Below are 25,403 nucleotides of genomic sequence, written 5' to 3' on the forward strand. Positions count from 1 at the left end.
CTCTCACTTTAGATACATGGAAAACAATTAGAAAGTGTAGTTTAAAATATGGAAGACCTTCAAGATGGCAGTGGCTGGGTGGCTGACTGGCAGACAGAGGTGAAGGCCCCTACGAGGTAGAAGAGGCAGAGAATCCTCCCCTCCCCACTTCTCGCAATCCCAGGAGCCCAGCAAAAGTGTTGTTTTTGTTTTGTTTTAATGAACAAGTAAACCATACAAGTTGTCAGCATGGGATGGAGATCTACATCATCCACCAAGAGTGGAAAATTTATGAACCCCACAGACCAACCCTGAAAAGAAGCCCAAAGAGAAAATTAAGGAACAGACACAGTGCATGACGGTAAGAGCTAGAGCTTTGAAGTCGAAGGATCCCAAACGGGTTATCCAGGACATGGAGAAACTGGATGAAAGGGAGTTTTAACCTTGTGCAGCAACCATAGTTAAATGCGAAGGTGCTGAAAGACAAGCATAAAGAGCTGCGTAAGACCATTGATATACTATTCTACGACTCTAAGAAAATGAGAATTCAGATGTTTACGAAGAATTGAGAAAGCTAGAAGTAGAGTATGAACAGAAGAGGGCTCAATTTAGCCAGTATTTTGATGCTGTCTGGAATGCTCAGCCTGTGGAAGTGGAGAACATTCCCTTCCCAGCTCTGGCACAGGCTCCTTCCAGCATCTGGATCCAGGACATTCCACTTCCTGGTATCCAGCCACCCTCCATCCTTAAAAATACCTCAGCCAATGACCTCCAACGTGGGCAGTTTCTATACTTCCTCTTCTTGGACATGATGTGCCACGTTTGCCCCTGGCAGAAAACCTCCTGCCTGCCCCCCACCAGTCCACCACCTCAAGTCTTCCCAAAGTATGGCCATAAAGGGGGCTTTGCCCTAGATCTTCCCCCTTGTAGGCAGGAGGAAGACATGTCAAATAGCCCCAAACTTGCTCAACGGGGTCATGATGATGAGGTTTCCTACAACAGTCAAGAGGACCAGTATCCTGAGGACATGGATCAAGAGAAGCATGAGGACTGTACTGATGACAGTGACACTGAGAGATCAGATAGGGAGAGTGAGGAAATCTGCATACCCCGATGATAAGAGACACAACAAGGAAGAAAAAAAAGTCAGATCTGTGTTAAGATTTATACATATGCCTGGAAAATCAAGGAAGAAAAAGAACACGAAGGAGCTGACCCCTCTTCAAGCCATGATGCTTCAAATGGCAGAAGAGGAAATCCCTGAGGGACAAGAAGCAGAAGAATTTTCCAAGGATGAGGACAAGGAGGATTCTGATGATTCTGAAGCAGAAAAGCAATCACAAAAATGGCATAAGAGGAATCTCTTTCTGATGGCACATCACTGCAGCCAGCCCTCCCTCTAGTCTGTCCCTCCTTTTCAGACCAAAGTACCTCCCATGCCAGGACCACCTCCTGGACCGCTTCTGGGAGTTCCTCCATTCCTGAGAGCACCTAGAATGCTGAGACTCAGGATCTTTACCCTGACTTTTGCCTCCAGGCCCACCATCAGGACAGCCCCCTGGCCCTCTCCCAGGCCCACCTCCTCAGGGACCCTCATCAAGGCTACCTCCCCCTGCACCTCCAGCTATCCGTCCACCAAGTCCTGGTATGAAGCACCCACCTTTGGTGCCTCCACTTGGACCTGCCCTACGTTGCCCCACCAGCTCCCTTGCTGGGCTCCCCCCAACTTGATTCAGCGACCCAAGGTGGATGATACAAGTGCAGCCACCAATGAGAAGAAAGCCATGGCAACCATCAGCGCCAAGCCACAGATCATTAATCCCAAGGCAGAGATTATCTGATTTGTGCCCACTGTGTTGAGGGTACATTGGGAGAATAAATTTGCTGCTCCTCAAAGAAAGTCAGAGGATGTGCCTCTGGCCAAAGCAGCTCCCAAATCTGGCCCACCCGTTCCTGTCTCAGCACAGGCTAAGGATGATATTTCTGAAGCTTCCATGAAAGGGATGGAAGGGCTACTGTGACAGCTTTTAATGCCGGAGCAGGTTTCTGTATGCATCAGTGGTTTGGGGAAAGAGGATCTTACTACACTTAGTGAAAGAGTGACTTTGACTGTTAAGGTATTCTTTAAAAAAAAAAAAAAAATTTTTTTTTAAGATTTTATTTATTTATTTGACACAGAGAGAGATCACAAGGAGGCAGAGAGGCAGGCAGAGTGAGAGGGGGAAGCAGGCTCCCAGCTGAGCAGAGAGCCCGAAGCGGGGCTCGATCCCAGGACCCTGAGATCATGACCTGAGCCGAAGGCAAAGGCTTTAACCCACTGAGCCACCCAGGCGCCCCTTTTGTTAAGGTATTCTTAAATTAAAATTTAGGATAGTTTAAGCCCTAAAGTTTAAGCTGTATTCAGAATTTACTGCACCTACGAGAGGACTACTTCATTGAGAACAGGCTGGTTATTGAAGCAGTGCTAACATCCTCTCCCTCTCATACACCGTTTTCATCCTGTTTGTTCCCCTTCTCCAATTCTTTGGAAACTTGTGACTGGGGGAACCTTGTTATTTATTTCACTCTCTTCTTGTGTGCGGTGGGCACTGGGGTAGAGATTTCTGAAAAAAAAGTTTATTGCACCCCATCTCGTCTTCTGTGTTTGAGTCATTTTAATATTTTCTTGTAAATATTTTTGTGATCCATTAGTGAAATGGACCACAATGTCAATTCCTAATACAAAGCAAGATATGTAGAAAGAAAACATATAATGCTTTGATTAAAATTATTTCCCTCTGACCTACACTTTGAGTGTTTCATGGAATAAATGTTCTACACCAAAAAAAATAAAATAAAATACGAAAGACTTAAATATTCACCGTCCATCTCCACGAGCAGCTGATTGAGTGTGTTCTCCTGCTCACTCTGCCCCCCAAAGTTGCCTCTTCCTCTTTTCCTTCCCACGGCATCTATTTCATCAATGAAGAGAATGCAGGGGGCATTCTTGCGAGCAAGGGCAAATAAGTCTCGGACCTGGATAAAAATATAAACATTAGAGTCACTTGATAAGTGAGTATTATTTACCTCCTACTAAAATTGAGTATCATGCTTCCATCTAATAGGAAATCTTTTTGTTAACATACTATACTGTATAGTACATATTTAAACACTTATAAGCAAGGAAGTGGCAAATAAAGTTGGTGGGTAACTGTCTTAAGGTGAGCAAACATTATTTCTACAGTATCGTAAGATACTGTATATACCATAGGCACTAACAGTATCTGTTATTTTTATAACAACTTAATACTACACATTTTTGCCCTACAAAAAGGTAACACTGTAGGGGCGCCTGGGTGGCTCAGATGGTTATGCCTCTGCCTTCAGCTCAGGTCATGGTCCCAGGGGCCTGGGATCAAGCCCTGCGTCGGGCTCCCTGCTCAGTAAGGAGGTTGCTTCTCCCTCTCCCTCTGCCATTCCCTCTGCTTGTGCTCTCTGGCTCACTCTGTCAAATAAATAAAATAAATAAAATCTTTAAAAAATAAAAAAAGATAATGCTGTAGAACAGTAGACTTTATATTCAGATTAAAAGTTCAAACTACTCTGGGGTTTGCATTTCATGCCCAAGGCAGCTGCTAACAAGCAGACACGCACTAACAGATCTAGGCAGTACACATACACACAGCGAAGCCACGCCCCCACAGGGATCACCCCACAGCTTAGACAGCCCGTGTCCTGCCCTCAGCCCTGCTGTTGCTGGAGCAGGTGTGAGGCCCCCACACTTATATTCTGTCCTACTAAACATGTCCCTTCAGGCTACTAGTTCAGGTGGGTTGAAGGAATGGGTGTCCCACACCTTTTCACCAGCCAAGAGTTCAGAGTTTCAGAAACAATCTCCTATGCCTCACATCCCTCTTCCCCTCACTCACCTTAGTCCAATTCTCCCTGTCACCCTTTCCTCCCTGGACTTCCAGGTTTTCACTGCTATACTTCTCTGAACACATCCTCTAGGGTAACTCATGTTACCTAGGCCCTCCCCAACTCAACTCCAGATCTGTGATCAATAAACCATCTCACACTCTTCCCTAAATACTTCCTTCACCCTCTTGCCTGAACTCTAATTTGGCTGACACTGCAAAGCTCTCAACTGGAAAGGGTTTTTGTCTTTCCTTCCAGGCCTGTGGGAGTTGAAGTCTACCTCATATGCTGTGACTACTGTCAAAATAATTCCGCTGGAAAACCCCTGCTCATGGATGTTCTCAATATGGGGCAAAGACATTACCCTCCTGGTTATAGTACTCCCCGGGCCTGATTCCTCCCTTTTCCACCCCACTCCCACTGGACATTATTTTCTCAGTGGTTCCTGGTTGGTTGGTCCCCTGAAGCACCTATTTCAATCACTTTCTGTTCCGCTCTGCCATGGCCAGCACTGCCAAGGTTTCCCTATATAATCGGCTTCCCAGTCTACTCTTACCCCCTCCCATCGGTCTGGCCGGCTCATGGGTTCAAGCCTCTCTGACGGCCAGCTCCTCTTCGGTCTCCACTCCATTAGATTCACTGCTTTCCCACTACCCACAGCTCCTCTCCTGTCTTCAGTCACCCCCACTGCTCCGGCCCATATCAGATGCCAGTCCAACATCAGCAACACAACACCTTCAGACTCCCCTAGAACTGCTTGACAAGACACATATGAATCAACCTACTCTACCGAAGATGCCATCAGCAGTATGACGCATCATTAACACATCTGCCATTGACTGAAAAAATTAAAATTAAAAAAAAATTTTTTAAATGTTGCCAGTTGATGACAGAACACCTGATTATACATTGTATCCTGATATCTGGAAAGACAATTATGATAGCACTTTACCCCTCCTAGGTATTTAAAAAAAAAAAAGTTAACATTTAATGAAATACACAAGAGGAAAAATTTAAGTGCTGCTTTAAAAGTTAATCCATACTCACACTTCCTGATTTCAAAACTTACTATAAAGCAACAGTAATCAAGACTGCGGTACTGGTATAAAGACAGACATAAAAAAAAAAAAAAAAAGACAGACATATAGGTCAACAGGATAGAATTGAGAGTGCAGGAGTTAAACCCATGTATCTATCCATGGTCAAGGATGCCAAGTCCATTCAATGGGAAATCGTCTTTTTAACAAATGGTGCTGGGGAAAGTGGATACACACATGTAAAAGAGTGACAGTGGACCCTCGCACCTTATGCCACATTAATTCAAAATGGATCACAGACCTAAATGTAAGAGCTAAAACTATAAACCTCTTAGACAAAAACACAGAAGTATTTATGACCTTGAGTTTGGTGACAGATTCTTAAAAATGATATCAAAGTCCAAGCAATGGCAAAAAAAATCAAAGAATGGATACACTGGTCTTCATCCAGATTAAATGCTTTTGTGCTTCACTATCAAGAGAGAGAAGAGGCAAACCACAGGAGAAATTATTTGCAAATAATGTATCTGGTTGGGATTTACTACCCAGAATATACAAAGAACTCTCACAACTCAATGTCAAAAGGACAACCCAATTAACAGACGGCACTAGTTTGGGCCAGGGCCATCTTTACCAACTCCGTATTTGGGGGGAAGCTCAGGGGAAGAGTGTGGAAGCTGTGTCATTGTAACAGAACAAAAGACTTACTCTAGCTGGACCCACACCAACAAACATCTCCAAAAACTCAGATCCACTAACGGTGATGAAAGGGACGTTGGCTTCTCCAGCTGTGGCCTTAGCTAGCAGTGTCTTCCCAGTGCCTGGAGGACCGGTGAGAATGGCACCCTTCAGATATAAAAACGAAAGTATCTTTAACTAGAATTTCAGAAAAGTAAATTGCATATCCGCAGGCAATTCTGAGATATAAATCCGTCTATAAACTCTACTGACATATACTAAATGTTCTTTAAAACATCTGAACCATGGCAAAACATTTTTATATTAGTAAGAAAAAGATTATTTAGAGACGTTTTAAAAACTTAGTAAGAATGTGAAATCTTAAATTCTTCGCCTGTTTTATAAGATTTTTAGTGTTGCTTTTCAGACCTTTAGACTTGGGCTGAATATCTACTAATAAACCAACCAAGGTTTACTTAAGTAAGTCAAGAAGACACAAAACAACACACTCCCAAATTACATTTTGCTTACTTTCTTCCCTCTAACATTTTACAAATGAAGTAAAAATCTAATGACCAATTGTGAACATAGTTAAAAAGAGAAAATGTGCTTGCTTGAACAGCAGAATTATTTAAGCTGTGGAGATGCTCAGGTATGATGCGCACAGGTACTAAGAAAGTAACAACCAATTATAAAAATTATCAAATATGATTTTTTTAATCCATATAGGTAGGACATGGAAATCAAGGAAATTATAATTTCCTTTACAAAGGAGTCCTTTAAAGGAAACTTTATTAATGGATTTTTTAAATAATGAAGCATTCTGGATTCTTTTACTTCAAGACTGAGCCTGGCCCTTGGAGTAAAAAGGTCAGTAAGCCCAGCCCATCGTCAGCAGTCCTCTGATGGGGGGGGAAGACTTGAATTAGTGTTGCCTATCTCTTCTCCATCAAATCCTGGGTGGTTCTGAGTCTAGGTGCCACGCACAGGCAGAGTGTGCTCAGAGTTGCTCAGAGAGAGATAACTGGGTGACAGCAGGGGACAATATGCTTTCATGCACACTTGCTAAGAGATGGGTTATCTACATCTGACTGGAGGGACAAAAAAGGCAAATCAGGGAAGGCTTCCAAGGGGAGAGAACACAAATCTTTCTGGGAATATACACACTGTATTGCAAACAGAAACATTTCCACAGAATAAATGACCTGAAAAAACCCTGGAATAACAAGCAAAGACTGGTAAGATAGAAGGAGAATAACAGATACTTTATCCTAAGCCATCAAACTTCATAAAATTATAGCTTTAGAGATCAAGAAGTAATTCAAAAGATTTTTGGGTTAATCAGTTGAAAATAATCTTCTCAAAGTTCACTTTACCTTTGGGATTTTTGCTCCTAGATCTTGATATTGCTTTGGGTTTTTCAAGAAATTCACAAATTCCATTATCTCTAGCTTGGCCTCCTCGCAGCCAGCCACATCTTTGAACTTCACATCTATTTCATCCTTCAAGACTTTGGCAGTCGTTTCTCCAACACTGAAGAGTCCACCCATCCCCCGACCTGTCCGGCCAATCCCGGCAGGCCCTCTTCGGATGGTGTAGAGTAAGAAAGCGATGATGAGCACTGTAGGCAACATGCTCAGGAGAAACGAGCTGAAGGAAACCACACACAACACTGACATGTTTTTAAGTCTGTTAACCTTTGGCTTTGTAAATGTTTTGCAAGATATACTTTTTGATAACTGCTTAGGATTATTAACTGTATAGATTTTCTATTTTTAGAAAAACTGAATATTCTAAGATTTTGTCTGAGGCACGAAGAGAACCTTAGTGCCTTGGTATCACTGACGTAGAACTGCAGAAGATGAGACCGAAGATAAAGCTGTTCTTTATGCGATGTCTACTGAGATTTTCTTTGTACCCTGATAATCACCATTTATACATAATACAGACCTAACTGTAATTTACTCATCATATCTACAGCTCAAAGACACTTCTTTGAATTACTTAAAAATTTTAACATTTTTAAGGGGTGCCTGGGTGGCTCAGTGGGTTAAAGCCTCTGCCTTTGGCTCAGGTCATGATCCCAGGGTCTCTCTCTCGGGCTCTCTGCTCCGCGGGGAGCCTGCTTCCTCCTCTCTCTGCCTGCCTCTCTGCCTACTTGTGATCTCTGTCAGTCAAATAAATAAAATCTTAAAAAAAATTTTTAAACATTTTTAATATGATCTGGTGTTAGCGTGGGCAGAAATTCCAGTTCTCTTATTGGAATACACTGACTTATTCCAAAGAGATGTCTTCCAAACATCAAATCCTTGCCAAGTTAACAGCAGATCAGCTTCCAAAGTCCCGTGTACAATGGTGACAGCTATCGCTTGCTGAGTGCTGTGCAGCTTGTTCAGACTTAAGAGCCTGACTCCTGGGGGAGCAATCATTTGTCCTTCTCTGGATGACTCTGCTCAGAGAGGACGTAAAGCTGGGGGATGCCTTTTGCCTTAGTAAATTTCAAAACAGTCATGGGTAAGGATATGTACTCGTATCGGTTAATATAAGCAATTTAGCTGAACTTACCCAACGAAATTTGGGTCAAAACCTTGTAGACCAGTTAGCTCAAAAACAAAACAAAAACCAAAACCAGGATCTCCTTTCTAAGTTTTCATTTTTTACACTAGTTTAAATGCCCCTACAGCAGGCAGTAAGAACCTTGAAAACTTTACCTTTGGTTTATTTCTGGAGGGCAAAAAAATACACAGTATTTTTTGTGTATTTTTACTGACAGTAAAAGTTTAAAAAATGGTGCAAAAAAACCTTCCGTAACATTTCAGCAGCAAAGTTAATTGATTATACGACAGCCCTGGGGGCTGAGGGACACAGCCTTGGTGAAACCACCCCGATAGCAATGTGGATCTAAATAATGGAGGGAAACTAGGTCTACAGAAACTGAGACGTAAGAAAGTCTCTAAAACAGAGTAAACATCAACTCGCTTAGCACACTAGCAATTTGTTTTTCTACTCTCTTACATATTCAGAAAATTTAAGATTTCTTTCTACTTTTGCTCTTGAACTGATAACTCCCTAATGAGGTACACCTCAATGTGAATGAATCAACCGTGAGGAAATCTACCCAGTGTAGTATGTGGGTGAGTACCCAAAGACAATATAATCCCCAAAGAACTGAAAGACAAGTGACTCTTAAAATCAATGGGCCCTTCCTGAAAGACTCAGACTCGTAAGTGGTTATATTAAAGACAACCCCTAAGAGAAGGAGCAAGTTCTGACAAGAAAGGAATGTTACTTAAAATTCTTGGGAAACTCTGAAACATAAATGTAAATGAAGGTTAAAAGATGGCGATGCCACTCTTTCACGCAAAAGGACTCTTTATGCTAAAATCCTACTAAAGGATGGTCATACCCCAATCTATTGCTTAATCAAAGATAAATATGAATGTGTAGAAAATCAGTCATGAGCAAAAACCTGTAAATTACCAATGATTTACAAGAAGTCTGACTACACTGAGAAAGGCCTGTTTGAGAATGCTGTCTGTACCCTGCCGCCTGGTAAGAGAACACACACAGTGAGCTGCACAAGGCCCGGTCAACAGTCTTCTTACCCATCACTTTCGGCAATGTAGACTACAGGAACCCGATTCTCCCCTTCTATGCCCAATTCCTGCTGTAAGGTTTCCAGATTCCGCTCAAAGGTGTCCACACTGCCAATATTAAACCAGACGTATTGCTATAAAAACACAAAAACAAAATATCCTAAGAACAAAAGGAAGCAAAGTTTAATTTACTGGAAGGTTCTTTTAAACTTTTAAAGGATTTCTCAGAAATACTGAAAATTTAGAAACTGAAAAAAACAAAGCCAACAATAATAAAAGACTGGTTTTAATGATGCAGCAATTAAGTTTCACTCAGTGAGAACACTTGGCAATCCTTGCCAATAAGCATTTCTTAAGCAATATTCCTTAGTGGTTCTACAACTATAAACTCAAACGAATGAAAAATCTATTTAAAAAGACAAGCCTTTTCATAAATATGTATTCTTTTCCTCTTCTTCATTTCCCATACATTTCTTGGCTGCCTATTTCCAAACTAAGAACTGATGGGACACAGTAACAACAGCTAAAGTTTACTGAGCACTTAGTAAATGTCAAGCATCCCTTTTAGTCCCTTAGATACATGAACTCCTCCCATCTTCAGAAATCCCCTAAGAAGCAGGTTCTATCGTCAGAAGTCACATTCAAAATCTGAACATTAGGAAGGCACCCCCACCAGCCTACGACAACAGAGGTGTACCTCACTGCGCCAGATGTTACTCTCCTATTCACCGGATGTGGCGAGTTACTGAGGCCCTAGGTAGGAACAGCGGAAGGCTTTGAGGCAATGGCTACTTACCCACCAGCACCTAAGTATTCCCCGATGTGCTCAATGTTTACTGGCTGACGATCAGCCCTCTTCCTGTCCCCATTTTACAGATGAGAAAACTACACAGGGGTGACTTCACTTGCTCATTGTTACAAATCTAGTAAGAGGCTGGATCCGAACCCAAGCAGTCTGGCTCCTGAGCCAGGGACCCTAACTGGCACATCACACTGCCCCCTTCCACACCTACTTACCACAACAACTCACACTTACGGAATTTCTAATACACCAGAACCCACTCTAAGCACTCAGCAAGTAGTAGTTGCATTTTATACCACAAAAAGACTCTGTTCCTCCTTAAACGTATAATCGCTTTAAAGAGTGTTGTTTTTTTTTTGTTCATCAAAATAATAAATCTAGGATATAAAACTCAGACAATTCACAGAAGACAGTAACATGTCATCCCATATTCCTCCCACCAACCAGTGCTACTGAGTGGAGGATATCACTCTGGTATTTCTCTCCAAGTATCTAAGAACAAAAGATGGAGAGTAAGTTTTGTAATACATATATTTTTTCCTTAAGTTTTATAGTAAACAACAATGGTTCTTGCTAAGCTGTTCACTTCAAAGCTACAAAATTCCTGTGGTTACAAACCCCCAACAAGCCCATAACTGGTTAAGTACGTGTGACTGAGCATTCCCTTACTTAGTACCTGTTTCCAGTTGGACACTGTGCTAGACACGTGACTCCTATTAAAGAATCAGGGCAGATAAAAGACCAGCAGCAGATCTGGAGACCAGATCTAGTTAAAGGCCTCTGAGGGTGGCTCCTAGCCCTCTATGTGATTCTTCAGATACTGAAGTTCGAAAAGCCACTGATGCCCATGATCTCATTTAGCACTAAACCCTAAAGAGTTGTTATTGCGGTTCTGATCTTAGCAGTAAAGAAACCCAGGCTTAGGGGACTTAGGTCAGAGAGCTAGTCAAAAGGAGAGCTAATGTGCAGCTGGGTTTGTCAGACTCCAAAACTTGTGCTTATACAACACAGCAACTGATTTTGCTACTCTAGAAGAAGGACACTGAAAATCTTCTGTCTCTGAAAGCTCAAAATAAAGTCTTTTATTAAATAAAACAGGTAAGGGCGCCTGGGTGGCTCAGTGGGTTAAAGCCTCTGCCTTCAGCTCAGGTCATGATCTCAGGGTCCTGGGATCGAGTCCCACATTGGGCTCTCTGCTCAGCAGGGAGCCTGCTTCCCCCTCTCTCTGCCTGCTTCTCTGTCTACTTGTGATCTCTCTCTCTCTGTCAAATAAATAAATAAAATCTTTAAAAATAAATAAATAAATAAAACAGGTAATACATGCCCCCTGTAGAAAACTAAGGAAATACAAAGAAAATAAGAAGCATCTGTAACCTCAACACTCAGAGACAGACACTATTAGCAATTCTGATGCCATTCCTTCCAGATTTCATAATATCCCCTTTATGATCTTAAAACACGCACAATTCTGAAATTCATATAAAATCTTAACTGCAATATAAAGGAGAGACAAAAAGAAAGCAATTTATAATAAAATAGTATGAACTTCAATACACAAATATTTATGGCCACTGCTCTAGCAGCAAGACTGAAGAGAAATGAGGAGTCCCTAACAATAACCAGGGGCTTACTGTGGACATTTATCGATTTCCAATTTTCTGCTCTAGAAACAACGTTCTGGAGGATATCCTTGCGTAAACATCTTTACATGCATCCTTACTTCCCTAGGATACAGTCCTAGAAGCAACATGACTGTGTGTGTGCGTACTTTCAAAACCGCTGATAAATACACTGCCAAACTGTCCTCTTGAAAGGGAGTGCCAATTTAATTTCCAGGACTAAAATTCTGAGGAATAGTTCTGGGGAAAAAAAAAGTAGTGGTGGTTATTAATGCATATTTCATCATAAGGTAAAGAGAATGGGGAGGGGGGCAGAAATGAAGGCAGGTAAAAGTACTCCTACAAGTGACCGAAATACCAGAGCCATACAGCTTTACAAATACTCCTCTATTTACTGATGTGCTTCAGAAAGAGAGGGTCACCATCAGTTCTAGTTTTCCTTAAGTGTCTCCCCACCCAGGCAGGATGACTAGGGAACGGTTAAGCAAAATCACCTGGAGGGAGGGATGCAACCTCCAATCCGGTCCTGGGGGAGGGTGGTAAGACAGCAGGACACCAAGGGACTAGGGACAGCCCTCGAAGGCAGGCCCATGGAAGGCTGGGGACCCCTGGGAACCTCATTTGCCCCTCTGCTGCCCTCCCCCACAATCCCCTCGACCTGGTCTAGGGTGTCTAGAGTAGAGTTCAAACTGGTTGGACCAGATATACAAATTCTTTTTGAAATCAGAAAAAAATTTAAGTCAAAATAATCCAATATCACATAACAGTTGGGAGAGATATGATCAGAATGCTTCTTAAACCAACCTGAAAAAACCTACCTCAAAACATAAGCAATTCAGATTTAACAGTTTTTCCCTAACCAAACAATTGTTTTCTCAGTCTTGAAAAATCATAGATGATACCAGAACACTGAAAACTGGGATTTCACAGTTTCCTAAATGTACAGCCAAACGATTACCAAAACCAAACCCAAACTGACCCAGTTTTTGTAACCCAGCTACATACACAGCGTTCACATCCTCACCCATGGTAGTGAAATTTGCAAGCGCTGTGCTGCCTAATTCTGGTATCTCCAGTGCACAGAGCTATTGCAATGTGACGAATGCTTGCTTTTCAACTCTAGGTCTGAGAAGTTAATTTATAGCTAATCCACATCAATTAATAAAATCATTTACCCCATCAACGGGAGTTTTTCCTGGAGTAAAAGTCACTCGAACAAAACGCTTGTTGACGACTTCCAGTCTGTCTACCTGGAATTTTAAAAAGTTAAATATTCAGACATAAATTTACAGAAGAGACTTGAGGTGGTCTCTCAAGCACATTAAAACCGCGCATGGTAGTTATTTTAGACACACGAAGAAGCATGACAAAAAACACAGGGAGGACCCATGCTCCCCTTCCAAGCTGAAAAATAAAAACGTCACAAACACTGTTGAAGCCCCCAGTCATGTCCCCTTCCCAGAGGTGGCCATTCTCCGCGTTAGGTGCTGACTATCCCAAAGCACGTCCTGGTACTTGTGCCATGCATTGACGTAACCCTAAATATACACTCGCTGTTGCCTGTCTTTAGGACTTTAAAAACAGTCCTGCTTGGTATATATATTCTTCTGCAACTTTTTTTTCCCCTTCTTCTCGTATTTTTATTTCCCCTTCTTCTCGTCACCCTTGCTGACCAGCCAGTTCGGCACAGTATTCCATTTTATGTGCACACCCCAAGTTATTTATCCATTCTCCTGCTAATAGACATTTAGGCTGTTTCAAAACATTTGTTACCACTAACAATACTGTTACGAACAGTCCTGCATATACACTCTTGGGCACATCTTCAAAAATATCTCTGGACGTGTACCTGTAGCTAGATACAGTAAGGCTGTATCTGTACAGTAAGGCTGGGCTACGTGATATACGTACTTTACTAGACACTGAACCTGCTCTCCAGTTCACAACGCACAACAAAATATTCCTATTGGTCTTCAGTCTCACTTGCTATTAGAAGATTTTCATTTTGCCATTCTATGGGTATAAAATGAAATAAGCTTTTTTTTTTCTCTAACATCCTAACTATACAGGGTCCTTAAGAACACTAAAAACCTCACTCTGAAGTTCGGAGTTGACTTGGAGCATGAGCCCTCTGGAAGAGGCTTGCTTCCTGCTGTCATTAAGCATACTTTGGCAGAAGTCTGAAAGGTACAAGTCAAAAATGGAAAGTGAGGGAGCCCTGGGTAATTCCAGGAGGAGCTGGGACAGGGGACTATCTGTTCCTAAAGGCACGCCATCTGGAAAGGAGTGACTACTCCCCTAAAACTTCTGGGACAATAGCAGACAGATTTCAAAGAACCAGGGGGTCAAAAGGAGATGCCTCTCTGGAGAATCTCCCCCAAGGCCCTGTCACCACACTCGGAAGGATGGCTGCTACACACACATACACACACACACACACACACACACACACACACACACAGTCACTTCTTAGAAAGCAGGCTCTCCCAACATCTGGGATATATACATAAATATCTTGGCTTCCACGAGAAACATTTGCCTCAAAGATCTGAGTAAATAATTGTTTCCATTTTTTCCATAATCACCTTATTGTACAACCTTTAAAAAGAACTTGAGGGGCGCCTGGGTGGCTCAGTGGGTTAAGCCTCTGCCTTTGGCTCAGGTCATGATCTCAGGGTCCTGGGATCGAGCCCCGCATCATTGGGCTACCTGCTCGGCGGGAGCCTGCTTCCCCCCGCCCCCGCCTGCCTCTCTGCCTACTCGTGATCTCTCTCTGTCAAATAAATAAATAAAATCTTAAAGAAAAAATAACTTTTGAGGGGCACCTGGATGGCTTAGTCAGTTGAACCTCTCTGACTCTTGATTTAGGCTCAGGTGGTGATCTCAGGGTCCTGGGATCCTGCCCTGTGTTGGGTTGGGCTCTGCGCTCGGTGCTGAGTCTGCTTGTCCCTCTCCCTCTGCTCCTCCCCCTGCACACTTTTTCTCTCTCTCAAATAAATAATACCTTTTAAAAAAATAAAAACAACTTTTGATTCTTTATGCTACCAGTATCACTATCTCACCTTTATTTTTATCCATGTTCCTTGATGAAAAGCCCAATACCAAGAGGTTAAATTTCCCCAGTGACACAGCAGCCTGATTCTCTCACTATCACTTCATTTAATCAATTCTAAGGTGGACATTTTTCATATTTTAACTTGAGAAATTAGGGTATGTTTGACACTGGTATTATTTTATAGTTTCATTGGCAGCTTACTGAATTTTTCGCAGGAATACATAAAATAACGTGTCTTACAGTCCACAGCATCTCAAAGATACTGGAATATAGTCTCACTGGGTAAAGACCTGCTGGTATGACAAAGGCTCCTGAGCAGTCCTGCCTGGACTTAGAGCCCATCTGTTCTCACTTTTAACACCCGCTGCCCCTTATTTACCCAATGCCAAAGCCACAGGAGATTAAGAGCCCTGGAGGCATAAAGAAGCCAGGAGAGGCTGGCACACTATAGCACGGGGAAGAGGTGACCGAGGAGCACACAGGAAAAGTAGATGGAGGATGGCAGGAGCAAGACAAAAGCTAGGTTCTAGCAGAAGCAAAAGAAAAGGATTTTGTGATATATGTGGGGATTACTGGGCCAAAACAAACAGGGTTCTTGGTTGCAAGTACTTTTTCCAGAATTAAAAAAAAAAAAAGAAAGAAAGAAAGAAAGAAAGAAAGAAAGAAAGAAATCAAGATGAAAATAGTAACTTTACAATGGACAAGCTGCATAACTAGCCGACTGTTACTTTACTGGTGCAATCTACTGAATTCACCTTTGAAACCACTAAAAACCACCGCTCCCATAAAATACTTACTACTCCTTTGGAAAGATAGTTATTGACAAAGTCCTTCCATGTGATTTCTCTCCCGGAGCTCCTGAACAGGAAGTAAAACATGACTCCACCCCAAAATAGAGCAGTCCAGAGAAAGTACATCCTGAATTCCTTGTCATCCCATGGAAAGTCACCCTGGGCAAAGAAGGAGACAGTCTCTGTCAAGACTGAAATGTCACAACATGATCTAGGCTATACTAGCCACAAATCCCCCCCAACCTCTCTTGCGCTCACCCCAGACCCTCCAAATTAATACCCAGTTTGGAATCACACCTTCTGGAATCTGGACCACCAGTGAGAATCGTCTTTCTTGCCACCTCGTTTTCCACCGCCACCAACTCCTCCTCCAGAAGGGCGTGAGGTAGCAGCTGGCTTTGATTCTGTTCACGAACAGAGAGCACATATACCAGCACAGCAGATTTTATATCTCTCAACAAAGTTTCCATTAATATAGTTTAATAAAAGACTTACTACAAAAGTTCTTACAATAACTTGTTGATCTTTTTTCATTAAGATATACCCAGAGCCAACTATTAATAGCTGTGACCTCTGTGTTGTATTGTATGCTTAGAAATAGACGCAGGCCTTTTATTTCTGGGAATCAGGAATAGAAAACCCTTCAGCACCCCTTGTCTTAGGTACTCATCAACCAACAACTTCTGGAATCGGCCTGCGTGTTACGTTGTTGTGACAACACTTGGAATTCAAAGTCTGGATGAGTGTGAAGGAAATACTGTTTCACTCTGTGCAACTAAGATACACAGGAGGCAGAGTTTCATCAGGCCACACTAAATGTTAGCTTCGTTACTTGTTACATCAAAGTTCTGTAAGGCAATCCAATCCTATACCTCAACTAGATTTAAACCAAGTATAAAAATCATTGAGCACAGAAGAGCTATACTCCTGGAAGACAGAACCATTAATTCTGTTGTCACTGTGGCTTTAGAACACCTTTTGACCTTGACTGAGGAATCAGAAGCATATCTGGGATTAGAATCCAGTTTTGTTTTCAAATCACTTTGACACCTTGAGATTTTACTTAATCTCTTCGTGCTCCTGTCAAATAGGAACAGTAACATGTGAATAATATCATCTTCCCTATTTTATAGGGTAGTATCAAAAAAGAGAGGGAAGTTCCAGTCTTTGGAAAAAATCAAAACCTTACACAAATCCAAAAAAAGGACTTCCTGTGAAATAGCTTACGGCAACTGATGAGTCCGAAGTGAGAAAGGAGACTGACAGAGAGTTAGCATTTGAGGAAGCTTGCCAGCGCTTTACACACACTATCCCGTGACACCTGCACAATACACCAACAACTGGGGGAGTATGCTACTATACCCATTTTACAGATAAAAAAGGTGTAGCTTAAGAAACTTGGTAAATAACTGGTTGTAGTGTTAAGTGACATTGAGAGAGTGACAGGGTTGAGTTTGAGGTGAACGTAAACGAATTTCTGAATTCCCACTTGTAGGTAGAAAGGAGGTGCTCCCCTTTCCCACTCCCATGAACTGAATACTGTCACAGTTTCTTCTGTAAGCGAGGCATGATTCTGATAACTACCCAAACAAACAAAAAACCTTACCCACTAAAATTAGTTTGCAAGAATTTGAAATTAGTCTCTGTTACGGGATGAAAATGTGTCCTCTCCCAAACTCATGTGTTGAGAGTCTTAGCCCACTGTGGTCTTATTTGGAAATAGGGTCTTCAGAGAAAAATAATCGAGTTTAAGATGAGGTCATATGGGTACATCCTAGTCCAATATAGTGGTCATTCTTATTAAAAAAAAACAGAAATGCAAAGAGAGAAGGCAGCAACGGAGAAGACAGTCACCTAGAAGCCAAGGAGAAAGATCTGAAACAGATCCTTCCCCCGTAACCTTCAGACGAAACCAACCATGCTAACATACTGATCTTGGACCTCCGGCCTCCAGAACTGGGAGACACATACTTGAGCTGCTCAGGATGCCCAGCTGTGCAGCTTTCTTACAGCAGCCCTGGGAAACCAATACCAATTAACATCCCCCCACCCTACTTTCTATCCTCTCATAGAATCACAAATACTACTCTAACATCTTCAACTACCGTGCAGTGACTCCTCTACTATGCAGGATGGGAGGCTGCAGCTACCTAGCACAGAGTTCCTGACATGATCACCCCACCGTCATGCACACAAGGGGCTTCTGCACATCTGTCTTAGGTGAGGCAGGGTCTGAGAGAGGCAAGCCCTTCCCTGTAATGAGGCGCAGGGCTGGGAAAGAGTACAGTGCGTTTCTAAAGTTGTTTGACAAGACTCCCTACTACTGGGACAGGAGTGTAACACATGTGAAAATGTAACACGACAGGCTCTATTTTAAAAACATACCTATTATCCTTAATCTACCCCCAAACCAAGATAAAAAGATGAGCCACCATGGCCCTGGGAAACACTATACATACAAACTGCCCATGTCTCCAGTCAGGCCACACTAGTGCTGCTCCCTTCTCTTAGCCTCTGGCCTTGTTTTCACTCCCTGCATTCTCTGAGCATCTATTTGTCTCTCCGACTAGAACTAGAACCAAGTTCACTTAAAAACAAGGGCTGTACTCTGGAAAACAGTACTGAGGTTCCTCAGAAAGTTGAAAACAGAGCTACCCTATGACCCAGCAATTGCACTACTGGGTATTTACCCCAAAGATACAAACGTAGTGATCCAAAGGGGCACAGGCACCCGAATGTTTATAGCAGCAATGTCCACAACAGCCAAACTAGGGAAAGGGCCTAGATGTCCATCAACAGATAAATGAATAAAGATGTATATTGATGAGGGGCGCCTGGGTGGCTCAGTGGTTTAAGCCGCTGCCTTCGGCTCAGGTCACAATCTCAGGGTCCTAGGATCGAGCCCCGCGTCGGGCTCTCTGCTCACCAGGGAGCCTGCTTCCTCCTCTCTCTCTGCCTGCCTCTCTACCTGCTTGTGATCTCTCTCTGTCAAATAAATAAATAAAATCTTAAAAAAAAAAAAGATGTATATTGATGGAACAATATACAATGGAATACTATACAGCCATCCAACCACCCCCTCCAAAAACGAAATCTTGCCATTTATAATGACACGGATGGAACTAGAGGATATTATACTAAGCGAAATAAGTCAATCAGTGAAAGACAATCATCATATGATCTCGCTCTTATGTGGAATCTGAGAAACAAGGCAGAAGATCATGGGGGAAAAGAGGTAAAAAAATGAAATGGGACAAAACCACAGAGGGAGACAAACTATAAAAGACTCTTAATCTCAGGAAACAAACTGGAGGTTGCTGGAGTGGAGGGGGTGTGGGATGAATGTGGTGGCTGGCTGATGGACACTGTGGAGGGTATGCGCTATGGTGAGTGCTGTGAATTGTGTAAGACTGATCAATCACAGACCTGTACCCCTGAGACAAATAATACATTATATGTTAATAAAAAAATAAAAATAAATAAATAAGACCCACCTTCTGTATGTGGTTGTTAAAATAAAACTTTTCCATTAGCTGACCCAAAAAAACAAAGACTGTATTGTAATTTTCCTTACATTTCCCTAAAAACAAAGATGCCAACTGAAATGTGACAGGCATTGTGCTAAATGTTATCACACATGTGAAATGGGGACAGGAGACTCAGGGCCTACACAGTTCTCCCAACCACCACGCTCTAAGAAACCCTATCTGAAACCCAAGCTCATACAGGTTCTGAGGAACTCTGAAAAACACCACACTATATCAAAATATGTGCCAGATTCATATGCATGTATTAGGTTTCTAAATTTTTTTTTTAATTAAAAAAATCTTTTTTTAAAAGATTTTATTTATTTATTTGACAGGCAGAGATCACAATTAGGCAGAGAAGCAGGCAGAGAGAGAGGAAGGTAAGCAGGCTCCCTGGGATCATGACCTGAGCTGAAGGCAAAGGCTTTAAATCCACTGAGCCACCCAGGCACCCTGGGTTTCTAAATTTTTAAAAAATGATTTAGATGTGTAAAATATATTGACGAAATTTGCAGTTAAATTCAACTGATACTTCGACATCGGCCACAGCAACTTATTTTAAGACACTTCTCCAAAGGCAAAGGAAACAAAAGCGAAAATGAACTTTGGGGACTTCATCAAGATAAAGAGCTTCTGCACAGCAAAGGACACAGTCAACAAAACAAAGAGACAACCCATGGAATGGGAGAAGATATTTGCAAATGACACTACAGACAAAGGGCTGATATTCAAGAAGTATAAAGAAGTTCTCAAACTCAACACCCAAAAACCAAATAATCAAGTAAAAAAAAAAAAAAAAACAACCAAAAACGGGCAGACAACATGAGCAGACACTTCTCCGAAGACATACAAATGGCTAACAGACACATGAAAAAGTGCACATCATCATTAGCCATCAGAGAAATTCAAATCAAAACCACATTGAGATACCACCTAACACCAGTGAGAATGGCAAAAATTAACAAGACGAGAAACAACAAGTGTTGGAGAGGACGTGGAGAAAGGAGAACCCCTTTACATTGTTGGTGGGAATGCAACTTGATACAGCCACTTCGAAAAACAGTGTGGAGGTTCCTCACAAAGTTAAAAACAGAGCGACCTTATTACCTGGCAATTACACCACTGGGTATTTACTCCAAAGATACAGTGTAGTGAAAAGAAGGGCCACAGGCACCCCAATGTTCATAGCAGCAACGTCCACAATAGCCAAACGTGGAAAGAGCCAAGATGCCCTTCAACAGATGAATGGATAAGAAAGATGTGGTCCATATACACTATGGAGTATTGTGCCTCCATCAGAAAGGATGAATACCCAACTTTTGCATGAACATGGATGGGACTGGAGGAGATTATGCTGAGTGAAAGAAGTCAAGCAGAGAGAGTCAATTATCATATGGTTTCACTTACCTGTGGAGCATAAGGAATAGCACGGAGGACATTGGGAGAAGGTAGGGAAAAATTAAGCGGGGAGAACCAGAGGGGGAGATGGATCATGAGAGACCGTGGACTCTGAGAAACAAACTGAGAGTTTTAGAGGGAAGGGGGGTAGGAGGATGGGTTGGCCCAGTGATGGGTATTAAGGAAGGCATGTACTGCATGGAGCACTGGGTGTTATATGTAAACAATGAATCTTGGAACACTACATCAAAAATGAATGACATACTGTATGGTGACTAACATAACATTAAAAATAAAAGGAATAAATATGACTGATACTGACTGATCAATATCTCTAAGGTAAACTTAAATTAATTCAATTTGAAAATGACAAGAATGAACAGAAAAGTAAGGTGAAATGAAACACAGTGTCTGTAGAATTTTGCATGTATTGTAACCTTCCACTTCACAACTGCCTTAGGAGAACACTTCTGTTTTTCAGGGAAAATGATTGGCAACATTATATACTAGAGGAAAGTAGTAAGCTTAAACATAATCTTTTTAAAAGGTACCTTTTTTTTCTCCTGTAACTTCTTTAGATTCACTAGCTTTTTTCCCATTTTTTCCATTAGGAAAGTATTTCTCAAACCCTGTTAGAAAAAAAAAAAAAACAAAACACACCCTTAGACTAAATTCATTAGGTTTTATGTATGCATGTTCATTTTTAAAGCTGATATACCATTAAAATGCTAAAGCTCAAAATATAGCATTTCATGTGTAGAGGTAATTCAATGCTTAAATAACCTGAGGTGATAAAGAAAAAAGCCTCATTTGCATGCCAATTTCATTACCTACAAAAGTGTTATAATTGAATGGGATACATTTTCATCACTGCAATCAGACAGAAGTAGGTAGGGGGTGGTTTACAGGAGACAGAAGCTGAGTCAACCTGAAATAGCTCTGCATCTATTAGTAAACACCTGCTCCTGGCACATTTTTTTTTTTTTAAGATTTTATTTATTTGAGAGCGAGAGAGCACTAGTAGGGGAGAGAGACAGAAAGGGAGAGAGGGAGAAGCAGACTCCCCACTGAGCAGGGAGCCTGACACCTGATATGGGGGCTCAATCCCAGGACCCCAGGACCATGACCTGAGGGGAAGTGAGATGCTCAACCAACTGAGGCACCCAGGCACCCCACTCCTGGGCACATTTTTAACAGACTATAGAACAGTATGATCACACCTGTGTGTGTTTACCTTTTGGAGGTCGAGAACAGAATCTTTGATAAGTAGCAATTACATCTGTCAAAAGAGAATTTCTGCTGGTTGTTGCTTGAGTTGTAGCATATCGATAAAGCTGCAACATAACATATACATAAAAGTATAAAAGTTATATCAAGATAAAACATTTGAAAGGACTTCTTTTCCTAGTATCTCAAAGTGAATGAAATGTTTCTCCCCTCAACAGGGGAGAAACTTGCTTTTTTCAGCAAGTTAAACACTAGCTTACACACTAGCATAGGGGACTCCGCCCTTTGAAGGGCAGGACTTTGGTTGCCTGGGACTGTGCCTCTCTTTTCCACCACCCGAACCAGGACACGCAAGTTATGATCCGGAAGACAAGAACACTTCAAAATCCTGCCTGAGTTAGAACTGTGGCCCAATTACTATTCTTCACCAGCACATTCACCTTGGCATTGTTTATGCAATTTGTAGCACTCAAAAGACAAACTGATACAGAAAATCTGCTCCTTCATTCCCTTGCAGGGTCTATAAAACGGCAAGACTATTCACCTGAAACCAAGACTATTCACCTGAAATCATGACAGCACTATTATAAATTCATCTTCATTCCAGGATGAGGAAGTTATGGTCCACATTACTGATAATCCTTACACTAGTTAACAGTGGCTGAAGATACCTGATACATTGTCATCCTGGAGAGAATGCAGGTTATGCAAGTCCCGTCACAGACACATCTCTGCTTTAAATAACATACGTGGCTATAAAGTTATTTTTTAAATACTGTCTAGGTAAGTTGGAAGTATAACATAAACAAGCTGAACAAACTCCCTGTTAAATTTTGAGGTTCACAATTAAAAGCAAGATGCATTGAGGGGATACATCCAAATGTGGCAGTGGAAAAGTTTCAAGAAATCCTATCCCCTGGCAAAGTGAAAATTCATCACCATTTTTGAGGAGAACAAACTTTTAAATACAGATGGAATGTTTACAGAGAAGTTCATCTGTATTAGTCTCCAGCAGCACTGCCTCATTTGTGGTCTGTTGTGGGGAACAGAACACCACAAAACCACATCTGCCCAGGGTGACTATAATCAAAAAGACAATTAAAAGTGCCAGTGAGAACGTAGATAAAGTGCAAAAGCAGAGCCACCGGGAACTGGTGACAATGGGAAGCAGTGTAGCCACTTTGAAAAAGTTCAGCATTCTCAATGTTACACGCAGAGTCACGATGTGATCCGGTCAGTCCACTCCAACCCAAGAAAATGGAAAACATGTCCACACGGAACCTTGGACGTGAATGCTCATAACAGCATTATCCACAAGAGCCAAAAAGTGGAAACAACCCAAATGTCCATCAAGTGCTGATATGTGGTATACTAAACAACGGAATGTTACTCAGCCATAAAAATGAACGAAGCACTGATACATGCTACCACATGGATAAACCTTAAAAACATTACACTCATTATGTTAACTTTAAGAAACAAGACACAAAAGCCACATATTATGTAATTTCACCCATATGAAATGTCCAAAATAGACAAATCCAAAGACAGTAGACTGGCAGTTGCCTAGGACTAGAGGACTGGTTGCAGACAAATGGGGAGTGACTCTAATTTGGTTACAAGGCTTCTTTCTGGGGGTGATGAAATGTTCTGGAATTAGATAGTAGTATGGTTGTATAACCATGTGAGTATACTAAAAATCACTGAATTGTACACTTTAAAATGATTAGTTTTATGGGATGTGAATAAAAAAGTCAATAAGAAATAAAGAATGAGCTGATTTAACTTCAAATTAATACACAATTCTACACAGCAAAATAGGACAGAAACACTGACACTGATCTTGGTTGACAGCAATGCTGGTCTGACAGAATTTGGAACTTCTGTTGTGTTAGGCCCTCCCTGACCCCTGAGAGCACTTGGCCTAAGAAAACACCACTAGCAATAAGTAAGAATGTATCGAAAGTAAATAAAGCTTTTCCAATACCAAATCCATTAAGATTAAGATGACCTGTTAGGCAAGGTGGATAAGGCAACAGTAAGTCACACTGATCCACAGAACCATCTATTCCAGGCCACGCGCTTTTAAGTGCTGGGGGTCTGGAAGTCAGAACCGATCCCTACCTCCAAGAAACTCAGAAGTGTAAGGGAGAGAGTCCTGGGACAGATATATTACAGGATGGTATAATACACAAGCACTACAAAACCTCCAAGTACATGCAAGTACAGAGGTAGCACAGGAGGAAGGGATTACCTGTTCAAGGGACCTAAGGATGTCATAAGAAAAGCAACATCTAGGCCTGGGATTCAAAGAACCTGTAATCACCAGGCAGACGGTGTCAGAACTTTTAATTTTGTTAAAGCCAGAAATCTCAATTTTTGAATGACATCTTTAACACATCTCTTATTAAGAACTTCAGCTACACATCTGTAATGGGAGAAAACAGCTAGTTCCCAAGGATACCACCATGAGGATCAAATGTAGTTATGTATGTAAAAGCACTGTTAAAATCGTATGGTGATACCTCGATTTAAATTACCATTTCCAATTATTTTGAAAGCCCCTAGAGAGTAAGGGTTCTTTACATCACCATATAAAGTAAGTCTTTATGTCACTATAAAGTACAGAATCGGGCATAAGGCATATACTCCATAAACATTTACTGACAAATAAACTCCCTTCTATTTTCAAATTGTGTTGACCTGGAATACCTCTAGCAATAATCCTGAAGCTGCTTTTAACGCTGAGGTTATTTTCCCTAAGGGCACCATCACTGAAACTTTTCTCTGCTTATCTAACCCAAGCCCATTCAAAGGATAAGATAAAAAATATCAACTCACAAAATTTAAGTTTAGAGCACCTCATATTAGAGGATTAGCTTTTAGGTTTGCCAATATGAGCACCGTTTAGCAGCTTTTTCATCAGTCCTTATTCCTCTGAGCATAAAATCTGAGAATGGACATCTCATACCAAAATCTTTTCCCTGGAAAAATTGTGAGAATCGTACTTTTTCTGTGTCTGACCTTTAACAGTGGCACAAACCTAAAGGCAAATCTGTTCTTTCAGACTCCCTAGCAATGCCCTAATGTCCCCATAGAGATCTTCTAAGCAACACCAGGGATGTGTCACAGACCCCTGATCAATCAGCTACTGCTGTCAGCACAGGGGACTTCCTTAGACGTAAGCATCCAAGACTCACAGGACAACAGTGCCACTCAAAAGAGAAAGGGTGTTCAGGTAAGATTCCCGTCATCATAACTGCAAAATCAAAGGGCAGATCCCTATCTGCTTCTTACTTGTCTGAGTCCAATATTCACTAGGGACAAAAGGAGAGGGCATGGTAAGATGGCAACACCATGTGATGCAAACGTTAGGCCTAGCGCAGGGCAGTCGTGTAAGACAGAGATGAAGATACTCCAAGACTGGCAAGATTTTCAAAGAAAATCATGAAGGCTCCATTTTAAGTGGAGAGGCTGAGATAATTTCCTCAACGGCATCTGGCTAGTAAGTGACAGGTTCCTGTGACTGACTCTGGGCCTTAACCACCGTGTTCATTTGCCCCTTGGCCCTAAGTAAACCAATGCCCAGGCTGGTCTCTAGAAAACCGGCAGACAGCAAGAGACCATGTGGCTGAAATAGATGATACTGACTACCCACCCATTACATGAACCTTTACTTGACAGATGACTGCCGCTGTTCCGTGAGAACAGGCCATCATCACTTCAGAAAAACGTACTACCGCGGGGAGCCCTGTTATCTGCTCCTAACCAACAGAAAAACAGCCTCCAACTGAAGA

At 41.7% G+C, this 25,403-nt stretch overlaps 1 protein-coding gene and 1 pseudogene across 2 annotated transcripts in view; one reads left to right on the top strand and one right to left on the bottom strand.

Moving 5' to 3' along the window:
* Nucleotides 1-25,403, bottom strand: part of AFG3L2 (AFG3 like matrix AAA peptidase subunit 2) — a 47,538-nt gene that overhangs the window by 21,162 nt on the left and 973 nt on the right. Inside the window, exons 2-10 of one of the 2 annotated variants that reach the window (XM_032875786.1) lie at nucleotides 21,614-21,713; nucleotides 20,931-21,008; nucleotides 15,752-15,858; nucleotides 15,461-15,613; nucleotides 12,784-12,858; nucleotides 9,197-9,321; nucleotides 6,968-7,241; nucleotides 5,622-5,759; nucleotides 2,841-2,994 (exon numbers count right to left, since the gene is read on the bottom strand). In XM_032875786.1, coding sequence (XP_032731677.1) covers nucleotides 2,841-2,994; nucleotides 5,622-5,759; nucleotides 6,968-7,241; nucleotides 9,197-9,321; nucleotides 12,784-12,858; nucleotides 15,461-15,613; nucleotides 15,752-15,858; nucleotides 20,931-21,008; nucleotides 21,614-21,713 — 1,204 coding nt within the window. Of the gene's footprint in view, nucleotides 1-2,840; nucleotides 2,995-5,621; nucleotides 5,760-6,967; nucleotides 7,242-9,196; nucleotides 9,322-12,783; nucleotides 12,859-15,460; nucleotides 15,614-15,751; nucleotides 15,861-20,930; nucleotides 21,009-21,613; nucleotides 21,714-25,403 lie in introns of those variants that run through there. The other variant, XM_032875787.1, reaches the window with a different exon arrangement.
* LOC116878382 lies at nucleotides 229-2,000 on the top strand (annotated as a pseudogene).

The sequence above is a fragment of the Lontra canadensis genome, unplaced genomic scaffold, assembly GCF_010015895.1.
Source record: "Lontra canadensis isolate GAN:19392208 unplaced genomic scaffold, GSC_riverotter_1.0 scaffold57, whole genome shotgun sequence".
NCBI classification, from domain to species: domain Eukaryota; kingdom Metazoa; phylum Chordata; class Mammalia; order Carnivora; family Mustelidae; genus Lontra; species Lontra canadensis.